Source organism: Lagopus muta, chromosome 7 (genome assembly GCF_023343835.1).
Source record: "Lagopus muta isolate bLagMut1 chromosome 7, bLagMut1 primary, whole genome shotgun sequence".
NCBI classification, from domain to species: Eukaryota; Metazoa; Chordata; class Aves; order Galliformes; family Phasianidae; genus Lagopus; species Lagopus muta.
In genome coordinates this window covers 21622529-21647896 of record NC_064439.1, presented here as the reverse complement: position 1 = coordinate 21647896, position 25368 = coordinate 21622529, and the positions used below count along the sequence as shown (strand labels likewise).

The 25368-nt window shown below is 36.7% G+C and overlaps 1 protein-coding gene across 2 annotated transcripts; it reads right to left on the bottom strand.

Moving 5' to 3' along the window:
* On the bottom strand, window positions 1–25368 carry CFAP69 (cilia and flagella associated protein 69). 2 transcript variants are annotated; one of them, XM_048950972.1, is made up of 23 exons: window positions 25234–25368; window positions 25021–25083; window positions 23675–23740; window positions 22641–22750; window positions 20619–20695; window positions 19073–19171; window positions 16800–16949; window positions 16515–16692; window positions 15715–15838; window positions 13577–13625; window positions 13362–13483; window positions 12664–12880; window positions 12100–12264; window positions 11251–11369; window positions 10693–10811; window positions 9376–9457; window positions 8268–8460; window positions 7511–7648; window positions 5242–5318; window positions 3720–3914; window positions 2664–2750; window positions 1652–1756; window positions 1–587 (listed from the first exon to the last, which is right to left on the bottom strand). In XM_048950972.1, exons 1-23 carry the CDS (start codon window positions 25366–25368, stop codon window positions 453–455), a joined length of 2805 nt encoding a protein of 934 aa, XP_048806929.1. In that variant the 3' UTR covers window positions 1–452. The 2 variants fall into 2 exon arrangements, with proteins under 2 accessions (XP_048806929.1, XP_048806931.1); XM_048950974.1 differs by lacking the exon at window positions 25234–25368 and having other exon boundaries at window positions 25017–25041.

Below are 25368 nucleotides of genomic sequence, written 5' to 3'. Positions count from 1 at the left end.
ACAAACACCATGGGTACTTTATGCAGTGCAGATACATAACGAAAATGAAACATTGGGTCTATTTAAGTGAAGGTTCATCACCCTGCTCAAAGAAAGAGACACAAACTGCAGAGTATTGTGTGCATCAACAGAAGATGGAGACCCAAACAGTAGAACCACTCATAGTGGATCAAGGCAACCAGACACTAGCAGACAAAACCTGTAGACACAGCATGTGTTTGTACCATGCTGTATAGGATATTTTATTAGTATGTCATCCCCATGTTTACATTAGTTATAAATATAAAAAATATAACTTTACTCTCAAGATGTTCTATGCTATTTATCAGGATTATACGAAATGTTTTATCTGTACCTAAAATAGACACACAGTTGACTTAAATATTAAAAGCACTGCTCAGAATGCTGTTTATCCTACAAGAACCTAATCTTTCTTGACTGCGTCCAGCGTTTTAACTCTTCTTGTTCTTTTTTAAGGCTTCTTCACAGTAAGGTATCTTTTTAAGAGGCAGGCCTTTATTGGCCAGTGGTCCTTCGACTAACTGAGAAGGTGTACTTCCAACTGTTACTAAGTGACCAGATCCAACCTGAAAAGCAAAATAAATGCATTGCTTGACATCCATGTTAATATTTAAAAGAAGATGAGACTTAAACCAAGAATTGGTCTTTTGAAAATATTATTCAGAAGCTAGAGATGCATGCTGAAATTTTCTAGGTCTACTTAAATTATTATTTATACTAAAGTCACAAACTGTTCCATCAATACAAAGGAGAAGATAGAGTGATTTTATAACTTTATATACTCTGCTTTTCTGCTTTCATGTTTGATCTTACTAAAAGAAGAAAAGAACACCAAGCCTTGATTACAGTACAAGTTTGTTGTGCAGTGTTATTTGGATTTGTACATAATATCAGCCACAGTTTTTTGCTATATATTAACACTTAAAAATTCAAAAAAAGTACAGCCTGTTTCTCTGAACACAATTGCCTGTATCTGAAAGAGACATACTGTTTGCAGTTTCATTAATACTCTTTATACTGAATAGGTTCATGTCTTCGAAAAGAAAACCTTTGGTGACACCTCTATCTTCTAGCCATGTTTCAGTAGGAAAAAGACAATGCCACTGTTTGAGCTTGCATGGCACACTTGTCTGGTTACTTGACTTTGACTTGGTTTGCACCAACCATTTTAGCTTCATTTTCATCTCTCACTACTGAAGATGTTTGGCAAAGAGGAGAAAAGAAGATTTTTCCACAAAAATAAACTGCCAGCAATATTTGACATTTGCCATACTTCTAAGGAATGCAGACAAGGAATTTCATCTGGTGTTGGTGATACATTCATTTTCCTAAAACACACCTGCAAAATGGTTACCTGCTTCCTTGCTTTTATGTACAGTTATTGCAATATTGACTACAGAATCATGAAGATATATTTTTGTTAAATTCTCTCCCTCCAAAGATATGAATTATTTTATCATGAAGCCCCAGATAAAACCTAACCATGTGTTTCTCTCTACTAGCAATTTTCAGAACATTCATATTTGTATCTACATCTTCCAGATGCTTTCTGAAAAATATTGCTGATTAGAAGTCTTCTTTATATATGCATGTAACTACATTTTTCCATCCTATATCTTGCATTACTTACTGTTGTGCCCAAGCCTTTAATATCAGTAGAATGGACTGCTCCATTTTGAGTCTTTGATTTAGATTTGGAAGCCTCTATTGATTTTTCCTGAAGCCTTTTTGCTTTCTAAAGATAGTTAGAAAAAAAAAAAGGTAAAATTGTTTTAATCAGAATGAATTATATTATTTGTATCTGTCAGAAAATACACAAACAAAATGACAAAACAAAGGAGGTAAAAATCTGTTGGCTGTTCATTTCAAGTATTCTCCCTGTGGTTTGTGACCCTCGTGTACTGAGGACCTGAAAACAGAATAAAGGGACATGGCTTCACAGTGATCAGAAGCAAATAATCATTTCCTGAAACTCGTTGGCTTTAATCTTCTGACTGCAGCTTAATATGCTGTTAGTCTTTATCACCACAAGAGCACACTCTTGTCTTTTTTTAGTATGTCATCTCCCAGGATTCCCATATACTACATATTAACACAGCTAATCAGACCCAAGGCTATACTGTGCCACAAAAGCATTTATACATCCCAAATGTAAGATACCGCATTTTATTTTCTTCATTTTCATCAAGTTTGAGTCAGTCCATCCTTCAAGATTGTCAAGACCTTTTTGAATGGCAACCCTACCTCACAGCATGTGGATTGTTTCATCCAGTTTGGCATTATGCACGAAAGTGAGAAGAATGCATGCTTATCCAATATCCAGGTTGAGAATGTTACAACATTACTGTCCTGCACACAGATGTGTATATACACAGACACATGTACGTATGAATATATACATACCTATTACTGATCACCAATCTGTGTCTATAATCAGAACAGTAGAAGTACCAAAGATCGTATTGCTCTGCCAATACAGCTCAGAGTTCACTCCTCTATGTTTGTGTGAACATAACATTTACTGCATCTTCTACTTGAATAACCTCATCATTCATTAAGAAAAGCGTTAGGAACTTCCCAATTATTATAACTACACTATGAATGCACATTTTGTTCCACCAGATTTTTGTTTTGTTTTTTACCTTCAGTGCTTCATAGTTTGATGTCCGAATTAAGAAATTTTCCCAAGATTTGTTTACCATTTCTTTCTGCTTATGGACAGCACGAATCTGTAATACAAAGGAGATTAACAAAATACAACACAAACCTCTTTCCATGAGCTGTCCTGAATTCTTTGCTTGTGCTGTTAAGATAGTACATCTATGTCCCTTTATGTCACCTTAGCTCATCCCACTCACTTGACTTTGAATGACAATGCTGTAGTGATATATTTGTTCTTTAAAAACTTCAGATATGCACCCCCTTAAAAACAAAAAAGCCCACAAAGCTTACCTTCTGTGCTGCAAGGTAACTTTTCCCTTTGTTTTCTAACACAGATGTTGGAAGAGCCCCAGATCTTTCATGACTGTTTCTGTATATGCTTACTCTCAAATGATGAATAACAGAGATGGCATCATTTCTGGTGACAGAAGTGCATGCATGACATTCCCTCCAAAACACTAGCATGAGATTTGAGACATCTGTTCCAACTGGTCTTACTTCTCAGAAGGGAGAAGAGGATGAGACAGTAGAAAAGCAACAATGCCTAATGCCTGCCTTATAACCAAGGCTGGACAATGATTATAGCTGCTTGCTTTCAGGAGGCTAGGAAGAACAAAGCCCCACTTTATGAAGTAATGAAGCTTTGTGAGCATTCAGCCAGAGGAGTTTAAAACAGGGGCTTACATTCCATTTTAAGAAACAGATATGTTAACAGTAAGTACTTGAAATTGTTATCTGCTACAGACAGGTGCAACTCTTGCAGTAACATAATTAGCAATTCTCATTATACCACTGTTGATACATCACTGATAACACTGCTTTATTTTTTCATGTTACTCTTTCAATAGTGAAAAAAAATATATACAAACAGAGAACTGGGGTTAATTGCATTTAATTTAAATTTTATGCTGAAATATTAAATATCTTAAAGCAATGCATCCATTTAGGTTTCTGAATATTTTATAATACAAAAATCATTATACAAGTTGACAAAAAAATTCCATGGATTTCACTTGTATAAATACTCCTTGACTTACCTGTGTGTATGTTTTTTCCTCCTCTTGGATATCTTGCTGATGACGATTTTCAAGCACTTCAGTCTGGTAAGCAGTGACCATTTTTCCAATATTTTCTGATACTTCTGAAATAACTTTCAGTATTTCCTCATCTGAACCAATAGGTCTGAATTCTTCTCTTAGTTCTGCACACACTTCACTCCAAACTTCTCCAACCTGTAGATGGAATACACAAAGCATGCTGATATTTATCTCTTTTTGCTTTATTGTTGCTTACCTTCTCAGAATCATTATGCCAGGTTAAACTTCAGTAATGCTATACCAAATTCATTCAGAGTAATCTGCCCCTAAGCCCTTCCCACCCCCAAATTCACCCCACACAGACTGGTCACCATGAATGCTGATAACTACAGAAGAAACAGAAATACAAGGTACCAAATTACAAGAGTGAAGAGTCTTGATGGCTTTTTTTTTTCTGTAAAATCTCAAGTTATGCATGTTATCAGAGTAAACTGTAACATGAGACATAAACAGAAATTGGAATTATCAACTAAAGGTCAAGTATCACTAGCTTCTGAACATCTCAGCTCTCACAGACTTCTTTCCTAAGCTGAAAATTGGGCTGAATTAAAGCATCTTTTAAGCAGGATGGCCCCTACAAAACTTGTTATGAAGGGAGTGTATAAATAGGAGAGGGAACAGCCATCTATGAGGATGGATAGTGATAGGACAAGGGGGAATGGTCTTAAACTGAGAAAGGGAGGTTTAGTTTAGATCTTAGGAGGAATTTTTTCACCCAGAGGGTGGTGAGGCACTGGAACAGGTTGCCCAAGTTGGTTCTGGATGCCCCATTCCTGGAGGCATTCATCCCTGGAGGCCAGGCTGGATGTGGCTCTGGGCAGCCTGGTCTGATGTTGGCGATCCTGCACACAGCAGGAGATTGAAACTGGATGAGCATTGAGGACTTTGTCAACCCAGCCCGTTCTATGAATCTGTGATTCTTGCTTCCTGTAGGCAAACCACTCTGATACTTTACATTTGACAATATGGATGGGTACTGAGTGTGGGTACTGAGTGTTTACAAGGACGGGAAAGCACAGAAAAGCCTTCATCAGAATATGTTTACCGTGATCTTTAGTAGCAAAACCTGTATATATGCTGACCCTGCACAAAGAGGCAGGCCAGCTGTCCAGTCCCTCCCCAGCTCCTTACCCCACTCCTATTTCTTGAGCTGGCAAGCAGTTAAAACTACTTTTTTTTTTTCTCCTGAATTATTCTTAATTAGCATTGTTTTCTAGTCTGGTTCACTATGCAGACACAAATATTTGTAGAAATACAAAAGAAGAGCCAGGAAACGCTGGAATGATGGAGGTGGGATAATTTCCTTTGATGCCAAATACCAGTTTACAATTTTATAAAACAACAGGTGACTTGTGACATAGATTACAGCTTGTGAAGGGCTATTTCCTTCTCATATCCTGAGATAATTTGCTATTCTTGTAAAAATATATTCAATAGAAATACATCCTTCCATAACACTCACCTTAAAGTCAATATACCGCCGTATGATAGCAAGTGTGACAAAATCCTTAGAAGACAAACCAGGCAAATTTTCAAAACCTAAAGGAATATTAATGATCTCAGTAGTGACAGTCTGATCAATTTATCTTAAAATGTAAGAGTCTAAAAAAGACACCACCTTATTTATATATAATCATATGCAAAATCTTCATCACAAGTACATCAGTAAGTCCCTCTTCCAATCCTGAGCAGGATTTAGGTGATAAAATCCCTCTTTTCTTAAAAACAGATTCACTTTATACCAGCTCTTCCCTTTTGAGCGGATCCAGTGACCTTCCAATTGCTTGTAAATCCAGGTTAGCGCTGGCACTTGCTATGGTTTTTTTTTTGTTTTTTTTTTTTTTTTTTTGTGGGACTTTGATTTGGCATTAAAGCAGACGAACAGTTGAGTGTACAGGTCACAATTTCTCCAGATGCATTTTAGCACAGAGTTTGTGAAATATCCAACAGGAGAATGGTATCACAGGATCTCCAACACCTTGTTTCAAAGCTGAGTAGTGAAGATTATCTCCACCTCATAGACTTGAGATGAACATAATGAATCCATCTTAAAAGTGTATTTTTAACAATATGTGTGAAGGAATAAGAAAGAGTAGTATGGTTGCTGGGACTACACCTCATATTTTGTGTATGCTGAACATTCATTCTACTCAGTGTTTTAAAAAACTATTTCTATATAGCCTATTAAAGCTATTTCTAGATTTCAACATACCATCTGTGTGATAACTGGAAACACAGCATCTGTTTATTATAGCATAACTACATCGTGTTTTGAAGTTAAGACATTTCATAAATAAAGATCAATTAACACCGGAACCACTCCGTTACAGGCTGCTATGAAGCATAACTACACTAAGAAAAAGATGATAGAAAAAGACTATAAGAGTCTTTTTATAAGAGACTATAAGTCTTATCCACTTCCACATCATTTCAGTACTTCATAGGAGACTTTAAAAAGTACATAAGTAACATGAGAGGTATGTATAAATACAGAAGAAAGCTGGAACAGAATCGCATGCCTTTTTGATTTAATAAAGAATTCAGCTGTGATGATCCAAGATCAACACAATTAACACTAATAAGAAGTTGGGTTAGAACAGACAAAGAACTGGCCATAGTCTGTTAGAGAAACTGAAGATGTTTTGAAATCAGTTGGTTCCTAGGGTGGCCAGGGAACTGGTTGAAAGCAGACTCAGAACTATTACTCACTACCATTGAACCCACTGAGGACAGACTTGAAAAGAACAAACATAATGTCTATTTTTAAAAAGAAAAAATTAGAAGACAAGGAACAGTGGTTAAATCCAGTTTGGGTAGCTAAATGGTAACAGTTGAAATACTAACATCCATCATGAAGTAATAAAAAAAGACCGTGTCATTCTGCCTACTATTCTGTACAGCCAAGCAAGAAGGCTTATCAAGTATCTGAACTTCAGATCAGGTTTTTAGACAAAGGTGTAATAACTATTCATATTCAATGGGCAAACAACACATAATTAGGAGAGTGCAGCAAATTGAAGCCAAAGAAAAGAATGCAAATTAAAATACCAGTTTGAAAAACTATTTTAAAAACACAGAATGTAATTCAGTAAGGACAAATGCAAAATTCGTAGAAAAAGTCAACTGTTCAGATCCAGATGTTAGATGACTGGAGGCTGTACAAGATCACACATATCAAGTGAGGAAATGCCATTGTGACAATAGCAATTGTTATATTATTGCCAGTATGGTTATTTACAAGATGAGAAATATAGTTCTATTAGGTTGTGAGGCTTCTGCTGGAGTGTGTTCAGTTTTGGGACACAACAGATCAAGATGAATGTGAAGCAATTGAAAAGGTTCAAGAAAAAAATGATGAAAATAATCAGAGGCTATTCTAGGAAATGACAACTACGGGTAAAGAATGCAGAATGCAGTACTTCTAATGACAAGAGATAATATATGTGAAAGATACTATGTGCAGGAAAATAAATGACACAACATTTCCATGAAACTTTCAATTTGATTCTTGAAAGCTTGCTAATGGTAAGGGCAGCAAAACATTGGTGAAGTCTTGCAATCCCCATCAAAAGAGGCTTCTTAGAAGAGGATGAGCAAGCATCTAATAATAACAGACTATTGATCATCTCAAGTTCCTTTTTTTTTTAATATTAGAGACTTGATCGACTGCCAGTGAACAAGTTTTGTTTAATGACAAATATGACACTGAGAAGGCAATTCATTTGTCTTACCAAGTTTGCACAATAATGAATAAAGTTTTGCCCGTATGTTTTCTGAAATTTCCACAATGGCAAAGCTGGGACAGCTGGAAGGCATGGGGATGACCTCTTGCTCTTTCTGGAAGCTGCCAGCAATAGGCCTCTTTACATCTAAATGTTTCAAAATATAACAACAGTTGAAGAGGCAGCATGGACAGTATGTTCCCAAAGCTATTAAGATTAGAGGAAATGCTATTTTAGTCATGGAGAAAAAAAAAACCAAAACCCACACACATCTTTGGCTTGCAGCTACTGACATTATCTTTTCTGTGGTGCCTCCTCCAAAAGAAGGTAGTTCTGTCTTAGACTGCGGACAACACACAAAACATGTCAACAATCTGCCCAGAAATTTGGTCCAGTAAATATTAATTAGCATGACTAGAGATTCGTGGTATCATAGCACTCTCCTTTTCTATTTTTACAATATATGAAGAAACAGAATGTCATTTTTGGAAGAAATTAAGTAATTTTCCAGCATTAGAAAACCAGTTTAAAGTACCTGTAATGGTTCATTTTTCCCAGTTAATGTAGGAAGTGCCATCTAGCGGCCAGACTCCAATAAAACATACATGAAGTATTTGACTTTGCTGAGCACTGCAGCATAAACGTACAAATATTACAGTTTACTCTCATCAGGATTCTGGCATCAAAAGCAAATATATTTTTTTAATTAATTTATTATGTGAGCAGCTTCAGTGACTAACAGTTTCACATGTATCACAAAACTTACCAGCAATCCTTCCATATCGATCACGTTGGACTCCCAAGTCCATTTCCTCCTGCCTCCATAGCTGTATTAGCAGTTTAGCTGCTGTTTGATCTTTCTCCCCCCGCCAAGCACTGATGTGAATAATTGTTTTGGGATTGTCACAAAACTCACTGAGGATCCCAAGAATTACATTGCACAAGTTTTTTTGTTTTAACTTGGTGAAGAGAAAAGGAAAAAAAAGTTTCAATTTGTCATAGCACAGAATTAATCTACATTCAGATTTAAAAAACAAAAAGAGGAATTCTGTAATAAGTAATTGAGTAAGTAGAAGCTTTTAATCACAGATATTTGCCTCCCAAAAAAGGTGTCTAAACTTTCAATCTCTCAGGGTTCTTGCCATGCAATGTTCCATAAATCAAGGAACGTGAAGGGGAATTTATGTAGGATCATGTGAGATGCCTGTGTGTCAACTTACTTAATAGGTACCTCCAGGCTCACATGCAGATGAATTAATGTTTTTGATGATGTGCTACTACCAAGATTTATATTCATAAGAAACAGACTCAGAAGGCAGAGGCAGTACCATAGAAGATCTGTTTTCTTCTGTGGCCAGACCTTTGAGCAGCAGGAAAGGGCCTTCAGCTTTGTGAAATGCTTGAAGTGAAATGCCAGTGCCAGACACAAGCCACAGATCCGTAAAAGTAGCTATTACACTACTTGTAGCTGTTATGTTGCATGTACAAAATAACTTTAAACGCCAAACTTTTAAAGCCTTGAAGAGTATACTATCTCTTCTGTTACTAACTTCAATATGAAGAATGGAGGTGCTTTTCTAGCAGATATGTCATTCAAAATAAAGCATAGCTTGAGTTTCCTTGCAAAAAAAAATCTCGGTGAGTTTAAGACTCTCTGCCAACTGCTTATTTAACAAAAAAGATACACGGAATATCTTTCCAGTCATTTCAGAGCAGACATCTGGTGTGCAGATTACATTCCTATCTCAGGGAATTATGCAGACTGGCCTTCTTGTCACTACTACAACAGTCTTAGGAGATACCATTAAAAATACAATTTTCCATGTTGTTTTACTACACTTTCATTTTGTAATAAAAATAATAAAAATACCTACTGCCAGCAAATCCAGAAGGAGAAAAATGCCCTGTTGTTCTAGAAAATAATCCTCTGCAATGTAGCATCCAATGACACACGACCTTCAACAGAAATAATTTCAATATGTAGGAACATTTTTATGTTTCAGAGCATTCTACAAATATTCCATTTATTTTACTGAATTACATAAAAATACTTAATATTCAATAAGCTTAATACCTTTAGGGAGTAGAAGAAATGATTTTCATATGCTTGCACTTGTGCATTTTCATTTATACTGTGTAATTAAATAGAACCTATATTACCACAATTTCTTTTCCTGTAGGTGGCACACCTTCCTCAGGGCAGCCAAGAAATTTGGCAGGTTCATTACAAACTGGATTAGAATAGAGATTTGAACTAAAACTCAGCAGAAGTGCTAACATTAAGCTATACGATATTATTGATCTGGCTCACTGCAAAGTTGTGTAAATATTCCTGCAGTAGAATCAAGAGAGTGAGACGATGAAGGCTTTCTTTGGGCAACAGGGCTGGCTTCTCCCAGCTTAAACCAATCACAAAAGCAGCACTCATAATGCTATTGCTGTCTTCAATAATTTCCAGATTAACGCAGAGACTGAAGGGTTTGCCTGCATCACTGAGCTGTCTGTTCTCCCAGACAATGATATTAAATAGCTTTCTGTATATTTATCAAACACTGACTTCAAACAAATTAACTTTTGTTTATCCTTTTGTATCTCTGATAGCAATTTTTGAAAAATTTCTAGTCCAGTATAGGCAGTATAGGCAGTCCACAAACACTTCTCATGCCTGCACAATTTTTTGCTAACAATGGTCTATAATCAATTTGTGTTTACTCTTTGAAGTAATTTAGAGACTCCAACCAGAAACTTATTTTCTGGAAAGTTTAAAGTAGCTCTGCGTTGAAGTGTCAGCAGGTCCCTGAAGGCACTCAAGGCCAGGCTGGATGTGGCTCTGGGCAGCCTGGTCTGGTGGTTGGCGACCCTGCCTGTGAAAGGGGGGTTGAAACTAGATGATCATTGTGGTCCTTTTCAACCCAGGCCATTCTATGATTCTATGAGGCCAATCTGTGCAGGGAGTTGTATTGCTGTGTAGGGACAGGGAATTAGACCGTCTCACTGTGTCCCTGTCTAAGTAATTTATGCAAAATATCTCTGTTATTTTTGTATTCTTTTTTAATTAGTCAACACTAACTTTTACATGTTTTAAATGAAAGAAGAACCTATATTGCAGAGAAGGCCATAATACTGCAGATGAAAAATCCATAAGCTGCTATTTTTAACAGCTGCCACTGCTAAAACACTTCTTTACTAACCACAAGCAGTCCAGTGCACTGAAAAGGAGACGATTGTGGCCCAGTCCACTGTGCAGCTTCTTTGGATCCATCTGAATGAACGGGATAAGTAAATCCACTCCTTCATAGCTGAAGAGTTCCTGTCAAAAATAATTAAAGCAATACTTTTCTGAAATAATATTTACTAAGTAGCTACACATCAGAAAATCAGAAAGAAAATTTTACATTTAAAGTGTGTATGTTGTAATAAATTTGGCCTCATACTTAAACTGGGATATATTTCTCATAATAAACATAAAAGAACTATTCAGTACTGCTTAACTGATAATCCCATTCTTCAACACGTTTTCATACTTTTATTAAAAACATGTAAATTAGCACATGTAAATACATTAGAACATGTAAATATAAGTGAAACACTTGCTCATGGATTTCTAAGTGATTTTATTTCTAACAGCCACACATAGCAGTTATCAGCTCTGACCTTCTAGCAATGAAGTACAACTGGCATCTGCTATTGATTTAAGAAACAAACAAACAAAATATTTTCTGTTCATGATGAGGTAGAAGGATACAAACCTTTCTGTGGACATCATTTTCACAGAGAAGGGACAAAATAAAGAATATATTAGCCTGGATTTCCAGCAGAATGGCATCATCTTTTTGTTCCAATTTGTTTGCTGTATACTTCAGGATATCTACAAAAGAAAACATTTCATACATGTGCATGTTCTATATGGAAGTCAGAAACCTATCTGATACACGAGTTATATTGCTAATTTTGCTCTCATTAAAATCTGAATGTTTTCACAGTTTTTTATTTTTATTTTTGGTTTTGTTTTTCAGAGGAGTTTAATTTTCAGCTGAGGATATAAAATATGTTGTTTCTAGGCTTTCTATTAGACCATACTCTGAACTCCAAACAATCTTGCCTATTTGTTCCTTTCAGTGCAATTCTTTCAGAGCTGGAAAACTGATTATTGTAAGGTAAGAATTTAAAATAGTATCAGAACTTAAAAATTACATATGATAGTAGGAATTGTTACTAAAAAAAAAATCTAAATAGCAGTGATTATGAAGTTTTATACTGATTGTAATCTTCATAAAGCCATTTACTTGAAAATACACTGGTTTTGATTTTCTCTCCTCTTGATTCTTAAGAGTTGTGGGAAGTCACAGTATAGAACCAGACTCACAACAGGATTTCCTACAGACAGTACAAATAATGTGCAACAAACATGGTATAATGACAGAAATAATAGGGTCAGCTTTCATTTGATTAAAAATCAAACTACTTTTTGTATTCAGGGTGTACACACCTACACACCTAATAAAACACATTGTAAGAAAAGGCATGAAAATTCTCAGTGTCTAAAGAAATACACAATAAGCAATAATATACAGTGAGCAATAAAAAGCTTGCTTTACCCAGTAGCTGGCTAATAGCTCCCTGGTCACACAAATTAAGGCTCACAGCATCATCATACAGGGATACAACAGATTTCAGCACTCTCAGACTGTAGCGCATTTGCGCAAGCTTGCTGCCACGACCACCTGTTCCATGGAAACTGTTACCTTGACCAAAGAAAGGATCTGTGGAGCAAACATAAAGAGTATTTTCATTGGCAGACAACGTATGTTCATAATAATAACGTTCCCAGAATTTTTCATAAATAAAAAGAAGGCCTTGCCATTGCAAGTAAGCTAAAACAAGCAAACAAATATCTTACTGCTAAAAAAGCTTCTTGATTGAAATAGCCTATTAGGAAGCCATTTTATGAAGGGCTATACTATATGCCAAAAAAAAGTTTGATTTTGATTAACGTTGAAAATTATTACAGTTTTTTTTTTTTTTTAATTTATTTTTACTTTATTAGGTTAATAAGGGGCTTCTTCAAAGTTTTCCATTTTTCCTTTCTGCCAAAGAAATTAAGGTCAGGTGAGTTGTGTGCTGAGGTTACTGTGGTACGAAAGCCATGAATGTCTACTGACCTTGACCTATACACCACTCTAGAAACACAAGGAGGAGAGTATTTGCTTGGCAAGACAAATATTTATCAATTAACAAGGGAGCCACTGAAGCTAAAATAGCAATTGCATGAAGCTGTAATTCCTCATATTGGGCAGCAGACCAGTCATGAAATCCAGGCTTTTTATGTGGTTTTACATAATCCAACAAAGCTGGCATCACATCATTTTCACTGAGAAGCTGCAGATTCAAAAGAGAAAGAGACAGCTTACAGGTTTCACATGCAAGTAAGAAAAATCTTTATAGTTTGCTTTATCTATCCTACATTAAAAAAAAATTATTTTTTATTGGGAAAGGATGTCAGGAACAGTACAAGTACAGACAAGCTGTGTTTATACTCTGTAGCATTCCCAAAGTCTGTGGTTTGTAAAACTTTATTATGCTCTTCAATTGTATCTCAATAATGCTTTGCAGCCACTTGTCAGCTCATTTTTCTAGCACAGTCTAGGTTTGCAGCTTCTCTAAAACAAACCACACTCTGCTTTCAAACAGCAAACTTGGCTTGAAGTTACATATATTGCCTACTTTTGAATTCTTCATTTAGAGAACAGTTTGTTTCAGTTTACTGGACTATGTCAGATGAACAGATAAATAGAAATCGTGAATTTTTTACTTATTTTCTTTTTTGGCTTACTGTATCTTCTGTTATCTTAGAACTTACCTGTACAGCATGCGGGTCTTTAGAAAAGATCCCTATTATGTTAAACAACAACTTCTTCATCTCAAAGTCTTCGTAAGAGTAGGTAAGTTTAAGACCTTTTAACAAAGGATTGGGAATTTTAGCTGTGAAGGAAATCGATATGTTAATAGATACATTCTGACAATATTTCAATTAAAAGAAAAAAAAATGTGATTACATAGTATGAAACTTCTTACCTTCAGTAAACGTTGCAAGTACTATTAACAGCATTGTAAATCCACTTTCCTAGTAGGCATTCAAAAATAAATACATTAATTGAAACAAATTGCTGTAAAATTAAAACTGATTATTTAATTTTGTTTTCTCTTTTTCTTCAGAACATAGAATTTAATGTATTTTATAGCAAAATACAGAATTTTATCAAAGAGTTCAATTTGGACACTGTACAATACTTATTAACAATTCTTTAAAGCCATGTCTCACCCAGCAAATCTGAACTTGTATGGGGAAGTCCCAAACACATGTGCTCACTATTGTAATCTACCACACAGGAGAACAACATTCTCAGTGCTGTGAGATTGAGGCTTTTTTTCTTTTCTTTTCTTTCAAAACGCATTTGAAGAACACAGAACTTTGTACATCAAGGTCATCACAACATACAATTTCAGCTTCAGTGCTTTACAATTAAGCTTACGAAAACTGCATGTATGAGCAACTTGGATTTACAAATATGATAGTGCTACTAGACAACCAGAAGGATAATCACGTCCAATATCACTATGGACAACAGGGGTTGTCCACAGAGCACACTGGAGACAAAAGAGCTGTTTCTGAGATGATTGGAAACCAGGTAAATGTAGTTAGTAGGACACTGCTCTTGAACAAAAAACACATTAAGTTGGCCTCAGCACTCAGGCAAACTCATCACAGGGCCTTCCACCAGCACACAGCGTGAGCAGAGTTCACACTATTTATTTTTAGTACAAGGACTTAAAATGCCATGTCTTTGTTATTGTTTCTTGTAGGAAAAAAAAACTGCCTTGTTTCTGCAGCCATGTAAACAATTTGAATGCTTTAGACATCAAATATCTTTCTGCAATAGTATGACAGACATTCCTTGATGTGAGTGATAAAATGGAAAAACTGAATGAAGAATCTGTAATCTTCACACAGACTGTAAAATCTATTTGGCAATATAGTCAAATAGGAAAATTCTGCAGAGGCTTAGATATGAATTCCCTGAAAATAACCCATTCCTGAACAGCCAGTTGATCAGCACAGACAGTAATTTGATTACTTAGTCATTCTGCTTTTATGCCAGCATCCTAAATCTCAACTGTAAAGCACGAGAGTTGTATGGGAACTGCTGAGTCATGGCCTGAACCTCTGATTGACCACCTGAGGTGAGCCATGAGTCAGCCAGAGGAGCACAGGTGAAGGCAATTCAGCTGTGCTGCCGGAAGGGGGGGAGCCAGGCTGCACCTCTCCTAGACCTATTTAAGAGCTGGCTACCAGAGGGGAAGGATCTCTTCTGGAGATCACCTCTCTTGGTGTTTTGTGGTGAGCTCAGCTGAAGGGTAAGCTCTTCCACCTATTCTCTTTTTGTGATCATTGTCTACTTTGTCTAACTCTCTCGATTGTGTTGTGATTATAACATATTTGATATCTTTTGATTATACAAGAGTAAAAGAATATCAACAGCCATAAAAAGTTGCCTTCTATCAGGTTCCTCATGGAAACTCTGGCATAAAAACATTCTGGAGCGAAAGAATGACGCATCTACTTTTTAGACAGGTCATGGTAATGCATTTAGGGCTACATTTAGATGATGTGGTTTTAGAGAGAATTTATCTGTCTCATTAACTGGATCTAGTCAATTTTCTTTTCAGCATCTTATTTAAATCTGAGGTCATTTCATACAAGGCTAAGGTACTTTGGTTAAGTTTGGGCTATCTGAATACAGCTGGTACTTTTGCATCTTCAGACAACAAATAAAACATAGTGCAAAACTCCCTGCTACAGAATGGCACATCTGAGAACATGTACAGGAGCTAACTTTTGCACATTATTAACATCTGAGAACATGTACAGGAGCTAACTTTTGCACATTATTAGCTAGCTTCCTAAGTACCAAATAAAGTTGATGCTAGCATACCAGACTAATGACATACAGATTTGTAATCTCTCTGAGATAGAAGGAACAGCAAAAAGAAAAAAGATTCCTGGCTTAGCAGACCTAAGAGCTAAGCACTGAAGACAGATTTTAACAAACAGAAGCTTAACAGTGAAAACTATTTAAATATTTAAAACTATTTAAATATACAATAAAAAAGGGAAAGTTACCACCCTTAAAAATACAATTATGAATACTTACAATCATAGATGCTGCAGAGTTTTCAGCTACTAATGTGGCAATCACCAGGAGGTCGTTCCTTAGCTGACGATCAGAATGGCGAAAACCATTTATGAGCCGGTCCACAAATGCTTCCTTCAGTGCACTTACAATAAAGTGAAAAGCATTTTACTCTCTCCATATCCTAATTTTAGACAGCTCTAGATATAAGGATCCTCATTCAGCATCATACTTTTCAAAGTCTTATTGTTAAACAACAACAAAATATGAAATGAATTCTTACGTGTACCACTAGAAACACAATTTAAGCATATATGCACCTTGCCTACAATTTGTATTTCAAATTGCATCTTCTATTGTATGTGCTATAATGACTTACTTAATTGAAAGACATAATGATTATTCAATTGTGGATGCTGTTGAGTGGTTATTGAGAAGAGATGATACAATCCCAAGTAGCAAAAACAGTGTAATTCACTGAGAACTCATTACCTACCTCAGCAGAAGATTTAAAACAAAGCCTCAGATGCCATAATACAGACTTTCTTACTAATTTTACCACAGAATCATGGAATGGCTTAGGTTGAAGATTATCTAGTTCCAACCACCTGCCAAGGGCAGGGTTGCCAGCCAGGGTTGATCAGGCTGTCCAGGATCCCATTCAACTTGGCCTTGAATGCCTCCAGAGATGGGGCACCCACACCTTCTCAGGGCAACCTGTTCCATCACCCCACCACCACTTATAATTATGCAACACAATAACAGTGCTTTAGTGCTTTAAAATTACAACAGTAATTCATAAAATGCTTCACTGTACTTACTGTATACATTCCAAGCTACTGACTTGATTAACAACTTCTTCTTTTGAGGTATTTTCTAGTAGATTCCATAAGATTTCTGATGAGCGGAACACCAGCTGTCCTGAGGGATCAGTGACATTTAGATACAAACAGAGTCTGCTGGCTGCTTGAGCCTTCATCATATGTCTGCAATTTACTCCTGAAATTATGAAAACCTGAACAATTAATTCTAAGTACGTCAGTCATTCTTCTAGAGAACAAATGATCAAGGATAGTAAGACTGTTGAAAGAACAATCTGTACTAACCAGAGCTGGAGAGGTGCTCAAGAGCTTTAAGAACCCACAACTTCTCAGTAAGTTGATTTTCAACTAATGCTAGAGATAAAACAAGAGTTTCTGCTAATCCTCCTAATTCAGCCATCTGAATCTTATAGTTTGCACTTGTTGGCTGGTAACCTGCACAAAGAATAGGTTTTATTACAACACAGTAAATTCAGATTTTCGGTTACTTCATGAATCATTCATCCTTTATCAAAAAAGGATTGAGATGGGAGTGGCATATTTCTTTAGATTTAAATCAATGGAAAAAATCTAATAAAACACCGGGAGCTGATTATATCTGAGTATTAACAGTGCCTAAAGCATACTCAATAGACTTACCTTCTAGAAGACTAAAATGTTATATAAATACATAAATTGCTTTCTAGAATGACAAGAGCGAAACGATGTGCAGGGAGAGGTCTTCCTTCTTCAGGTCATGCAGTACGTGCTGGTGCAGGACCTAGTTCTTTTCTTTAGTCTCTGCACTAGAATTAATGCCTTCCACTATCATATTACTTAAAGCATGTGAATCCAAACTTTGATTTACATGCCTGAATTTCTAATGCATCCCTGGTTTTACTTTTGCCCATGAACATGGGAATCCATATTTTATCACTGAATTACAGAGGAAGGGGAAGCGCAGAGAATTTACATTTACACATGTTAACTTGTGAATGTAAAGTGTATCTTAAATAGCTTAAATATATATATTAAATAACATAAAACACAAATAACACACATAGTGAAAGGCTGCTTTAATTAAGTATAAACTCTCATAGGTTCTAAATGGTATCATTTTATAAATAAGAGATCCTTATGGACTGCTCTAGAAAAACATCAGCTCAATTTCTGAGGGAAAGTTTCAAAAGATCCAAGGAAATATTAGCAATTGTGAAAAAGTACAGTAGATAAAACAGAACATCACTGCAACACTGTCTGGCATGCCAGCATCCAGCGCATTCAGCAATAGCAGCCTCCCACATCTCAAAAAACAGAGCAGACCAGAAAAAATTACAGGTGGCAAGGTAACAAGTATTATTAAAGGCACTGAAAAGCTTACATACTAACAAGTTCAAACAGATTCGGCATCTTGACCTGGTAAATATGTGAATAAGAGGGGATAGCACAGACACACAAAATGAAGAATGCTTAGAGATGAAGAATTTGATTCACAAAGTCAGACTGAAATACTTTTTTTTTTTTTTTTTTAGATACCTAAATCTGGAGAAGAAAAATAAAATCTCTCTGTATTTTAACATTCAATTATGTTGATTGAATTATTCATAGACACAGCTAAATGCCTACATAGGCACATACACCTACATGCTCGTAGAACTTGGAATCTCTCTTGTAAGTTAAGAACAGATTTAAATGCTTCCATGCTTCCAGAACCTTGTGAGGGCTGTTGCAGTGACAGTTTCCTTAGGCCTCCAGAAATAAATGATGACTAGCCAGAGGGCCCAGGAGCTAATGCTACACCATGGGAACACAGCAGGGGGGCATACTGAAGTCCAGCACGCTACCTCAGCTGCGCTCTGGATCCACACTGCACCAATTCTCACCTGTAGCTTGGCCACATTACAACCTAGTATTGCCTTCCAGCACTGATCATGTGCCCCTCTAAGAGGGGATTCATGCCTGACTTTTTCTTGTAACAGACTCTGACGTCGTCATAAGGAATAAATATAGTGCATTCTGACTAGTTTGCATACATATCCATACTGCACAGGATCATGCCTGAGCTCATCTGCAGCCATACCCAGCCTCTTTCTGCAGATAAGTTCCATAATTTATTCAGAGCCTATGCTGAAATGTTTCCATAAGGACATGATTAAAATTAGATGGGTTCAGAAGTTGCTCCCTTATGAGCAACGCAAGAGAAACCAGAGTTGCTACATATACATAGCTGAAAATTATGTTTCCTTTCTTATAAATCTGGTCCTAATTAGTCTTTTTTCCTCTATTACCCATTTTTTCAGAGAGCTTGTGACTGCTTCACATCTTCTGAATACTACTTAATCCTAGTTGTATAAATGTAATAAATAATTCATTGCACACTGATGAAATAATTTAATACTTGGAGTATGCATGTCTGTAAAGATGTATTAATTGTACACTCAGCAATGCTACATACTTAATATAAGAGTGACTATGGTTATATAGAAAAAAAATCACCTAATTAAAGGATCTATTTCAAACTAGCTGGCTACAAACACAGATTTCTTCTGACATTTCTTCTTGAAAACACTGTGCCTTACCTGGAAGTAGTTTTTTTGGCAGCTCCATCTTATAAAAGCTAATTATACACTTACAGATTTGTATTCTAACTCGAGAACTTGGCACCCTCATCAAACAACCTGCCAGAAACAGAAAAACAAAATAATTGTACAAAGTTAATAATTGTACAAAGTTAATAATTGTTATAGAAATTCACCATCATTCCATTTTCAGTACTTTGCGTTTCCTCTGGCCATACCCCCTACAAATCTTTCTATTTTGCGAGCAGTTGGATTATAAAATACTCCAGGAACCAAAACCCCAACACCGAATACGACAAAGTAGCCTTGGAGGAGCAACGTAAGTTTTATCCAAAAGTGACCTCCTCTGCTTTATGGCTACAGATCCTTGTGAGACAGGATGTTATTCCAGAAGGTACTCAGGAGAAAGCTACTACACCAGGCTGCTGTCATCATGTCAGACACTCTTCAAGCAGACATGATATGACATAATGGGAGCATGAAAAGCATTCCTTTTCCACAGGATAAAAAGAAACCCCGTGAGACCTACAGGGCCCAGCATAGATCATATACATAAAATTTCAGATTTTAGTATCTCTTTTTGGACAGGCTACCCTAAGGAGAATCTGGAACTATCTGAAGCCCACAGCCCATTCTTTTATCTATCTGGGAATATGAAAATGAAGACTTAAGAATGATTTCTTTGTCATCGATTTGAAGGACAATCTTTCTTCCATTTGTGATAGGCTGATTGTGTTACCCTGTACCATTAGAACCATTAGAATTAGATGGATACCTTGCCATCCATACTATTGATGGAATCTTTACCATCAGGTGAGTTGATAAGTCAGTTTTGCTTCACATACTGCTTTTGATCTACAAGACTTGCAATACTTCCTTTGAAAATCACAGATATCACATGCAAGGTCATTTAACAAGATACTGTGGTACTTAGATGCCCAGTGACACTGATAGATGAGTTTGACACTTTTTCCTCTAAAGCTCTCTTAAAATGGATAGAAGCTTAAAGCTCAGATGCAAGCCAAAGGTCAAGGTCAGGAACTGCTGCTCCTAGTAAGGCACAGCATTACACTGACTTGCTGTACTTTGCCTTTGTAGGTGATAAAACTCAGGCTTCCAGGTTTTGAAGGCAGAAGCTGAAATTTAAGAGTTACTGTTTCTAACATCTTTATTCCATTTGGTTTCAAAGACTAAAAGGAACATATTCCCCTTATCCCAGACTTCAGTGTAGTAATACACACATTTCTCAGAGCAAACGGCAATCAAACAAGTTTGATTCAAACAAGTTTAGTTCTTCAACTGCATTGATAAAGTTATCTCACACAGCTTCTGACATTGGCAAACAGGTAACTGCTAGCTAATCCCTGGGTTAGCTGCACAGCAAAATAAGAGTGGTATCTAAACACTAAAAACCACAGAGCACTGACTGAATAATCAAAATAAATGATGTGCACTTACTACAGAAGTAACAAGCAATTAAAATTGTGATAATAATTCAGTTCATTTTATATATTGATGGTGTTATGGCATCTCAGTCTACACTCACCAAGTTGTGCAATGGATTTTGAAACTGCCGCAGAATAGTTTACTTCATCTGATAATTTCTTTTTTTGAAATGGCAAACTACAAAATGAAATAAAGAAATATTACAAGCATGTTTAAAATACTGCAGAAGAATATTTTAATATACCACCAGGAAAGCTCAACGTTTTTTTTCTCTCCTTCCTTCAAGCATTTTTGCAAACATGGACACTTTTTGCAAGACAAATACATCCTCTGCCATGCTGTTTCTATACTGAGAGCTCCAGTTCCACAATTTGGCAACTTCATTTTGGCAAACAGTAGTAGGTATTTCACAGAGAACATTTCCATAATTCATATTTGGTATAATCAGCAATTCTTTGAACAAACAAATGTCAGTTAAGTGTGGAAGATGGAATCGAACAGAGGTACTGTCAAGCTATTGCAGAGTCTCACTATGAAGAGATATAAGCAGAGATGGAAAAAAAGATCATATCCCCAGGCAAGACCTCTAGAAATAGATGAAAATAAAACCAATAAACTGACTCAAAATAGTCCAATTACATATTCATTTTTAAAAACAGGATATTAAGAAATATCCAATAACACTTGCAAAATACTCAAATATGACATAAACATGTAAGAGCTAAAAATTCCCTAAGAGTACACATTACAATACCATGCTGAGGTCTGTGCTGCTCACAGTGCAGAAACAGCTTTCCGGCAGGTTTACCTCTGTAAACACAGCCAGAGAAAAGGAGAGATCGAGTAATAGAATAAATGTGTGGGGTGGGAAAGGGTGGGGGAAGAAAAAGACACAGACACTGAAATAAGTGGGAAGACAGGCAAATAGCTGCAGCTACAAAAAAAGTGGAAAATTCTGCTATGAGAGTTCTAGTATCAAAAAGGAATTGTTAAATTGCAGCTCCTCCCCTAGTTTCAGGCTTCTCTTTGTCATGTTAAGTAATGAATTGTGGGGGAACTTCCATAATATAAAAATTAAAGTAAAACCCAAGGGCACAATCATTCAAAATAAATAACTAAATAACAAAATAACTAAAGTTGCTGAACTACTACAAAAAAAACTACTACTACACTACTCACAACTACATTTCATTGACTCTATATCTTCATTCCCAGTTTTGCCACGTTTCTGGCACACACACAGGGAAATGAACCCCCATGATGTATTTTCTCATTCTCCACTGTATGGCAGCAAAGTAAAGCAGTATATCTGCTTTTTGAAGTAAAAGATTCAGCTCAAAAATGTTATGTTTACTAAAGCCAACAGCTGAAAGAAAGCTATGCAAAACCCTTTTTGAATACCAGCTCACTCATTTACTACATGGCATAATTTTTCTCTTCCTTGTTCTCACCAATTGTAATAGCTGACTAACTTGTTACAGAAAAGTCCATGAGCAACTTATAATTTACAAGTTCTTCAGAAGAAGGAGACAGGTATGGACAAGTATGGTAACACCTGAACTCTATTCTACTAGTAATTTGCAGTACAGTATGACAATGAAGATGTTAAAAGTTTATAAAACACGTTCGTAAAGCAACTTGAAATCCTTCAATTGCCATAACATTTCCTCTTTTGCAACATGGCCTGTCATTTCCCAAAGCTTACCTTCAGCTATTTAAGTGTCAGTTTTTTTAAACTCACTGAGCAAGCTCATTTGAAACATCAAAACACACTTCAGCAAGACTTAACAGCTGAATCTCTTGAGGGCAGCAGCCCTATAATAACTTAACTGTAGGCAATGAAGCACCTTGGGGAATCTTACTTCCAAGTAAGCTGGAAGTTTTTCATGATGTAATATGTGGCTCCACTGATTCTTGGCTCCTGAATTGTGCCTTTCATGCCAGTAGAAAATGGACTCAAGGTAAAAACTGTTCATGAAAAGGAAGGGTGACATAATAGATACCTTGCAGAAGTAGATGCCTTCTATTGCAGGTGCCATAGGAATACAGGAGTTCTTTTAGAAACTGTATGAATGTGTTAACAAGTAGTGTTTGAAATCTATAAAAAGGCTTAGATACTTACCCACATAACTTAATAAGTTCACATACGGGCTCAATGAAAGCTTCTTGTTCATTCACTTTTTCTGCACACAGGTTAAGAATGTCCATTATTTGTGTTAAATCCTTAATGGGCTTTTAATTTAAAGCTAAGGAAATCCAAACGTTTGTTTTGCTATGAATTAAATGAAGAGCTTGGAAACTGTATCATATTTCAAAGACAGAACTAAGAACAACCAAGGTCAGTGCTTTTAAAGTTAGAAGAGTAAAATGAAGCTCGTGAGTCTACACTTTGATCTTTGGAAGCAGCCTTCCTTTTACAGAAGTGAAACTCCCGCAGGTCTCATTTAGCTTTTTTCTCAGCTGAACTCACTGGAAGTTCAGAACTGGGTATCTAAAAATATAGGACAGAAACATCATTCAGGTAGATTTAAAAATCATTTAGGTAGATTTATCTACCTAAATTCTGTCTGAAGCAGCATTGTGGTATTTAAATCCTTTCCTATTCTAGTCCCATAAAGCTTGAGAATATGAACCTAAACATATATTATCAAATTTAGAGGCACAAAATCAAAACAGAACTGGTCACTGGAACTTAGAAGTTACTGCAAATCAACTTACTCATGAATACTGACTGTAAGTGCTTAGCCACAACTCAATTATGAAGTAATCTGAAAGCTAAAATCATTGTGGCAATTAATTGAACTGTATCAAATTAATCACATTTTTCCAAATGCCTACATTTTCCCTAGTACTTCCAATTACTCCCTTCAATTTTACTGAAAACATACAAAAGTTTCAGATGAATAGTCTTCGTTTTTCTTCAAAGACTGTAAAGCTGAGATTCCTCTATTTAATATTGTAGCAAATGAATCAGGCATGCAGGAATCCTGCTATCCTAACAACCTCAGCTGTATGTGCATAAGATCACTGACGAGAACACACTTGGGTTATCACTGCTCTTCGTGTAGAAACAAGAATGGTTTGCTGAAAAGACAGACTATTACCATACATAGCACACCACAACTTTAGTATTCTACAGAGTGGCAAAAAGGATACAAGCCCATTTTCAAAAGACTTGACTACCTTCTTGAGAACTTTCAGCTGCTCATCTTCCAAATCGCTCTTAAATATAAGAATGGAAAGTAGCTTTTAATTGCAGTTTGCCTCAGAACATTAAATGATTATATTTGTCCCCTTTGATTTTAAATGAAAGTGGAAACCAGATTAAAAAGTCACAAGACACAATGAAAAGCGCTTTGCAAGAGGATTAAATCCTTCATCAAGCCACAAGCTCTAAATACAGAGTTTGTAACTAAAGAGACTTTAAAACTGCATCTCTTGTTCAAATGTGTGAGCTCTTTCTACTACATTCTTTGGGATTTTGTGAGAGCATACTACAAAAACCAAACCTATATTTCCCATGACATAAATGTGAATAAATGTAGCTATAAATTGCTTGGAATGGAGCTCTACCCCTGTTAGGAAACTGCCTGCAAATATGAAGTTAGAAATGGCTATGTCAGTTTGCCAGGGCACGCAGTATTCATTCCAGCTCTCCTGAGCACCTTCACACTGAGCAAGAGCACTGCAAATTGAGGCAGGCCAGAAAGTTATGTCAGGAGACTACAAGCCCAGAATCCTGAGGGCATTTCATCAGATACTCCATACTGTGTAGAGGAGCATCAAACTACACCATCCAGAATATTCTTCAGTCTGTAAGTTTATTCTGTGTCAAAAGGGAAATAAAAAGACATGGACTAGTTCTCAGAAGGACTTAAAAAGTGCTATAAAAGCACCAATCAGTTCTTATTTGAAGAATATAAATTATTAAGTTTTCAGATCAAAGTGACTAACGGCATAGTGACTTCAGCCTGTGAAATCTTTCTGCAAACACAAAAGACAGTCTGGTAGACTATGAGATACTGTTCTCCTGTGTGCCCAGGAGGTTGGATTTGCTGTTGAACGCTGAACTTTGAATAATGATCCTTCTGGATCACTAGCAGTTAACCTGGGGGTTTGGATAAATTTCTGACATACTTTCAGTAAGTCTGTATGTACTTCCATTTTTCAGGTATGGGCTTCAGCAGTCTAAAACTCCAGGTAAACCAGTAACTGTACATCTAGCTTCTGAGTGAGCATTTGTCTCTTTTGGAAAAGTGTCCCTGTACAAATACACAGGGATATTTAACAGACAAAAAAACTCATAGGTATCATTTTCCATTAAAATGTCTATCTTTAGAAGAAGTGCTATTGCACAGTTAGCTCAGCTTTGTGCTCTGGAGCCCCAGCCACCAAAGCAGGTGGTTTCCTGGGGGCAGGTACAAACGTGGTTGTGTCAAATGCTTTTCTACACCTCGTTATTGCCAGTGCAGCAGAAACAACGTTCTCTCGGCCTTACTCACGGAGCTTGCATCTTCCAGCAGCTTGATGGTGCAGTTCAGATCCACCGGCCCCACCTGCGTCTCCTGGAAAAGTCACACTTCTTAGGCATGGCTGTTAGACCGCGCTTGCAAGGTGCTTAGACCCTAAATGTGCAAGCGCCACCTTATTCCAACAGCAAACGACACGCGGACGCAGGATAACGTGCGTGCGGGGCCGGGCTCCGGGGAGCTCACCTGCACGGCGTCTGAGGCGGCCCTGCGCCGCTCTCCGCCGCAGCGAGAGGGACCGAGGGCCGGGGACAGCCCGGGGGAGCGGGCCGGGGAGCGAGAGTGCGCTCGTGAGCCGGGGGGCTCGGCCAGGGAGGCCAT

Excerpts from the sequence above, each read along its gene's own strand:
- CFAP69 (XM_048950972.1), bottom strand. The coding sequence starts at position 25,368 with ATGGCCTCCCTGGCCGAGCCCCCCGGCTCACGAGCGCACTCTCGCTCC. Across the intron at positions 19,172-20,618 it reads AAAATCCATTGCACAACTTG|GTTGTTTGATGAGGGTGCCA; the intron begins GTGAGTGTAGAC and ends TGTTTCTGGCAG. Across the intron at positions 16,693-16,799 it reads TGAGCACCTCTCCAGCTCTG|GAGTAAATTGCAGACATATG; the intron begins GTTAGTACAGAT and ends TCATAATTTCAG.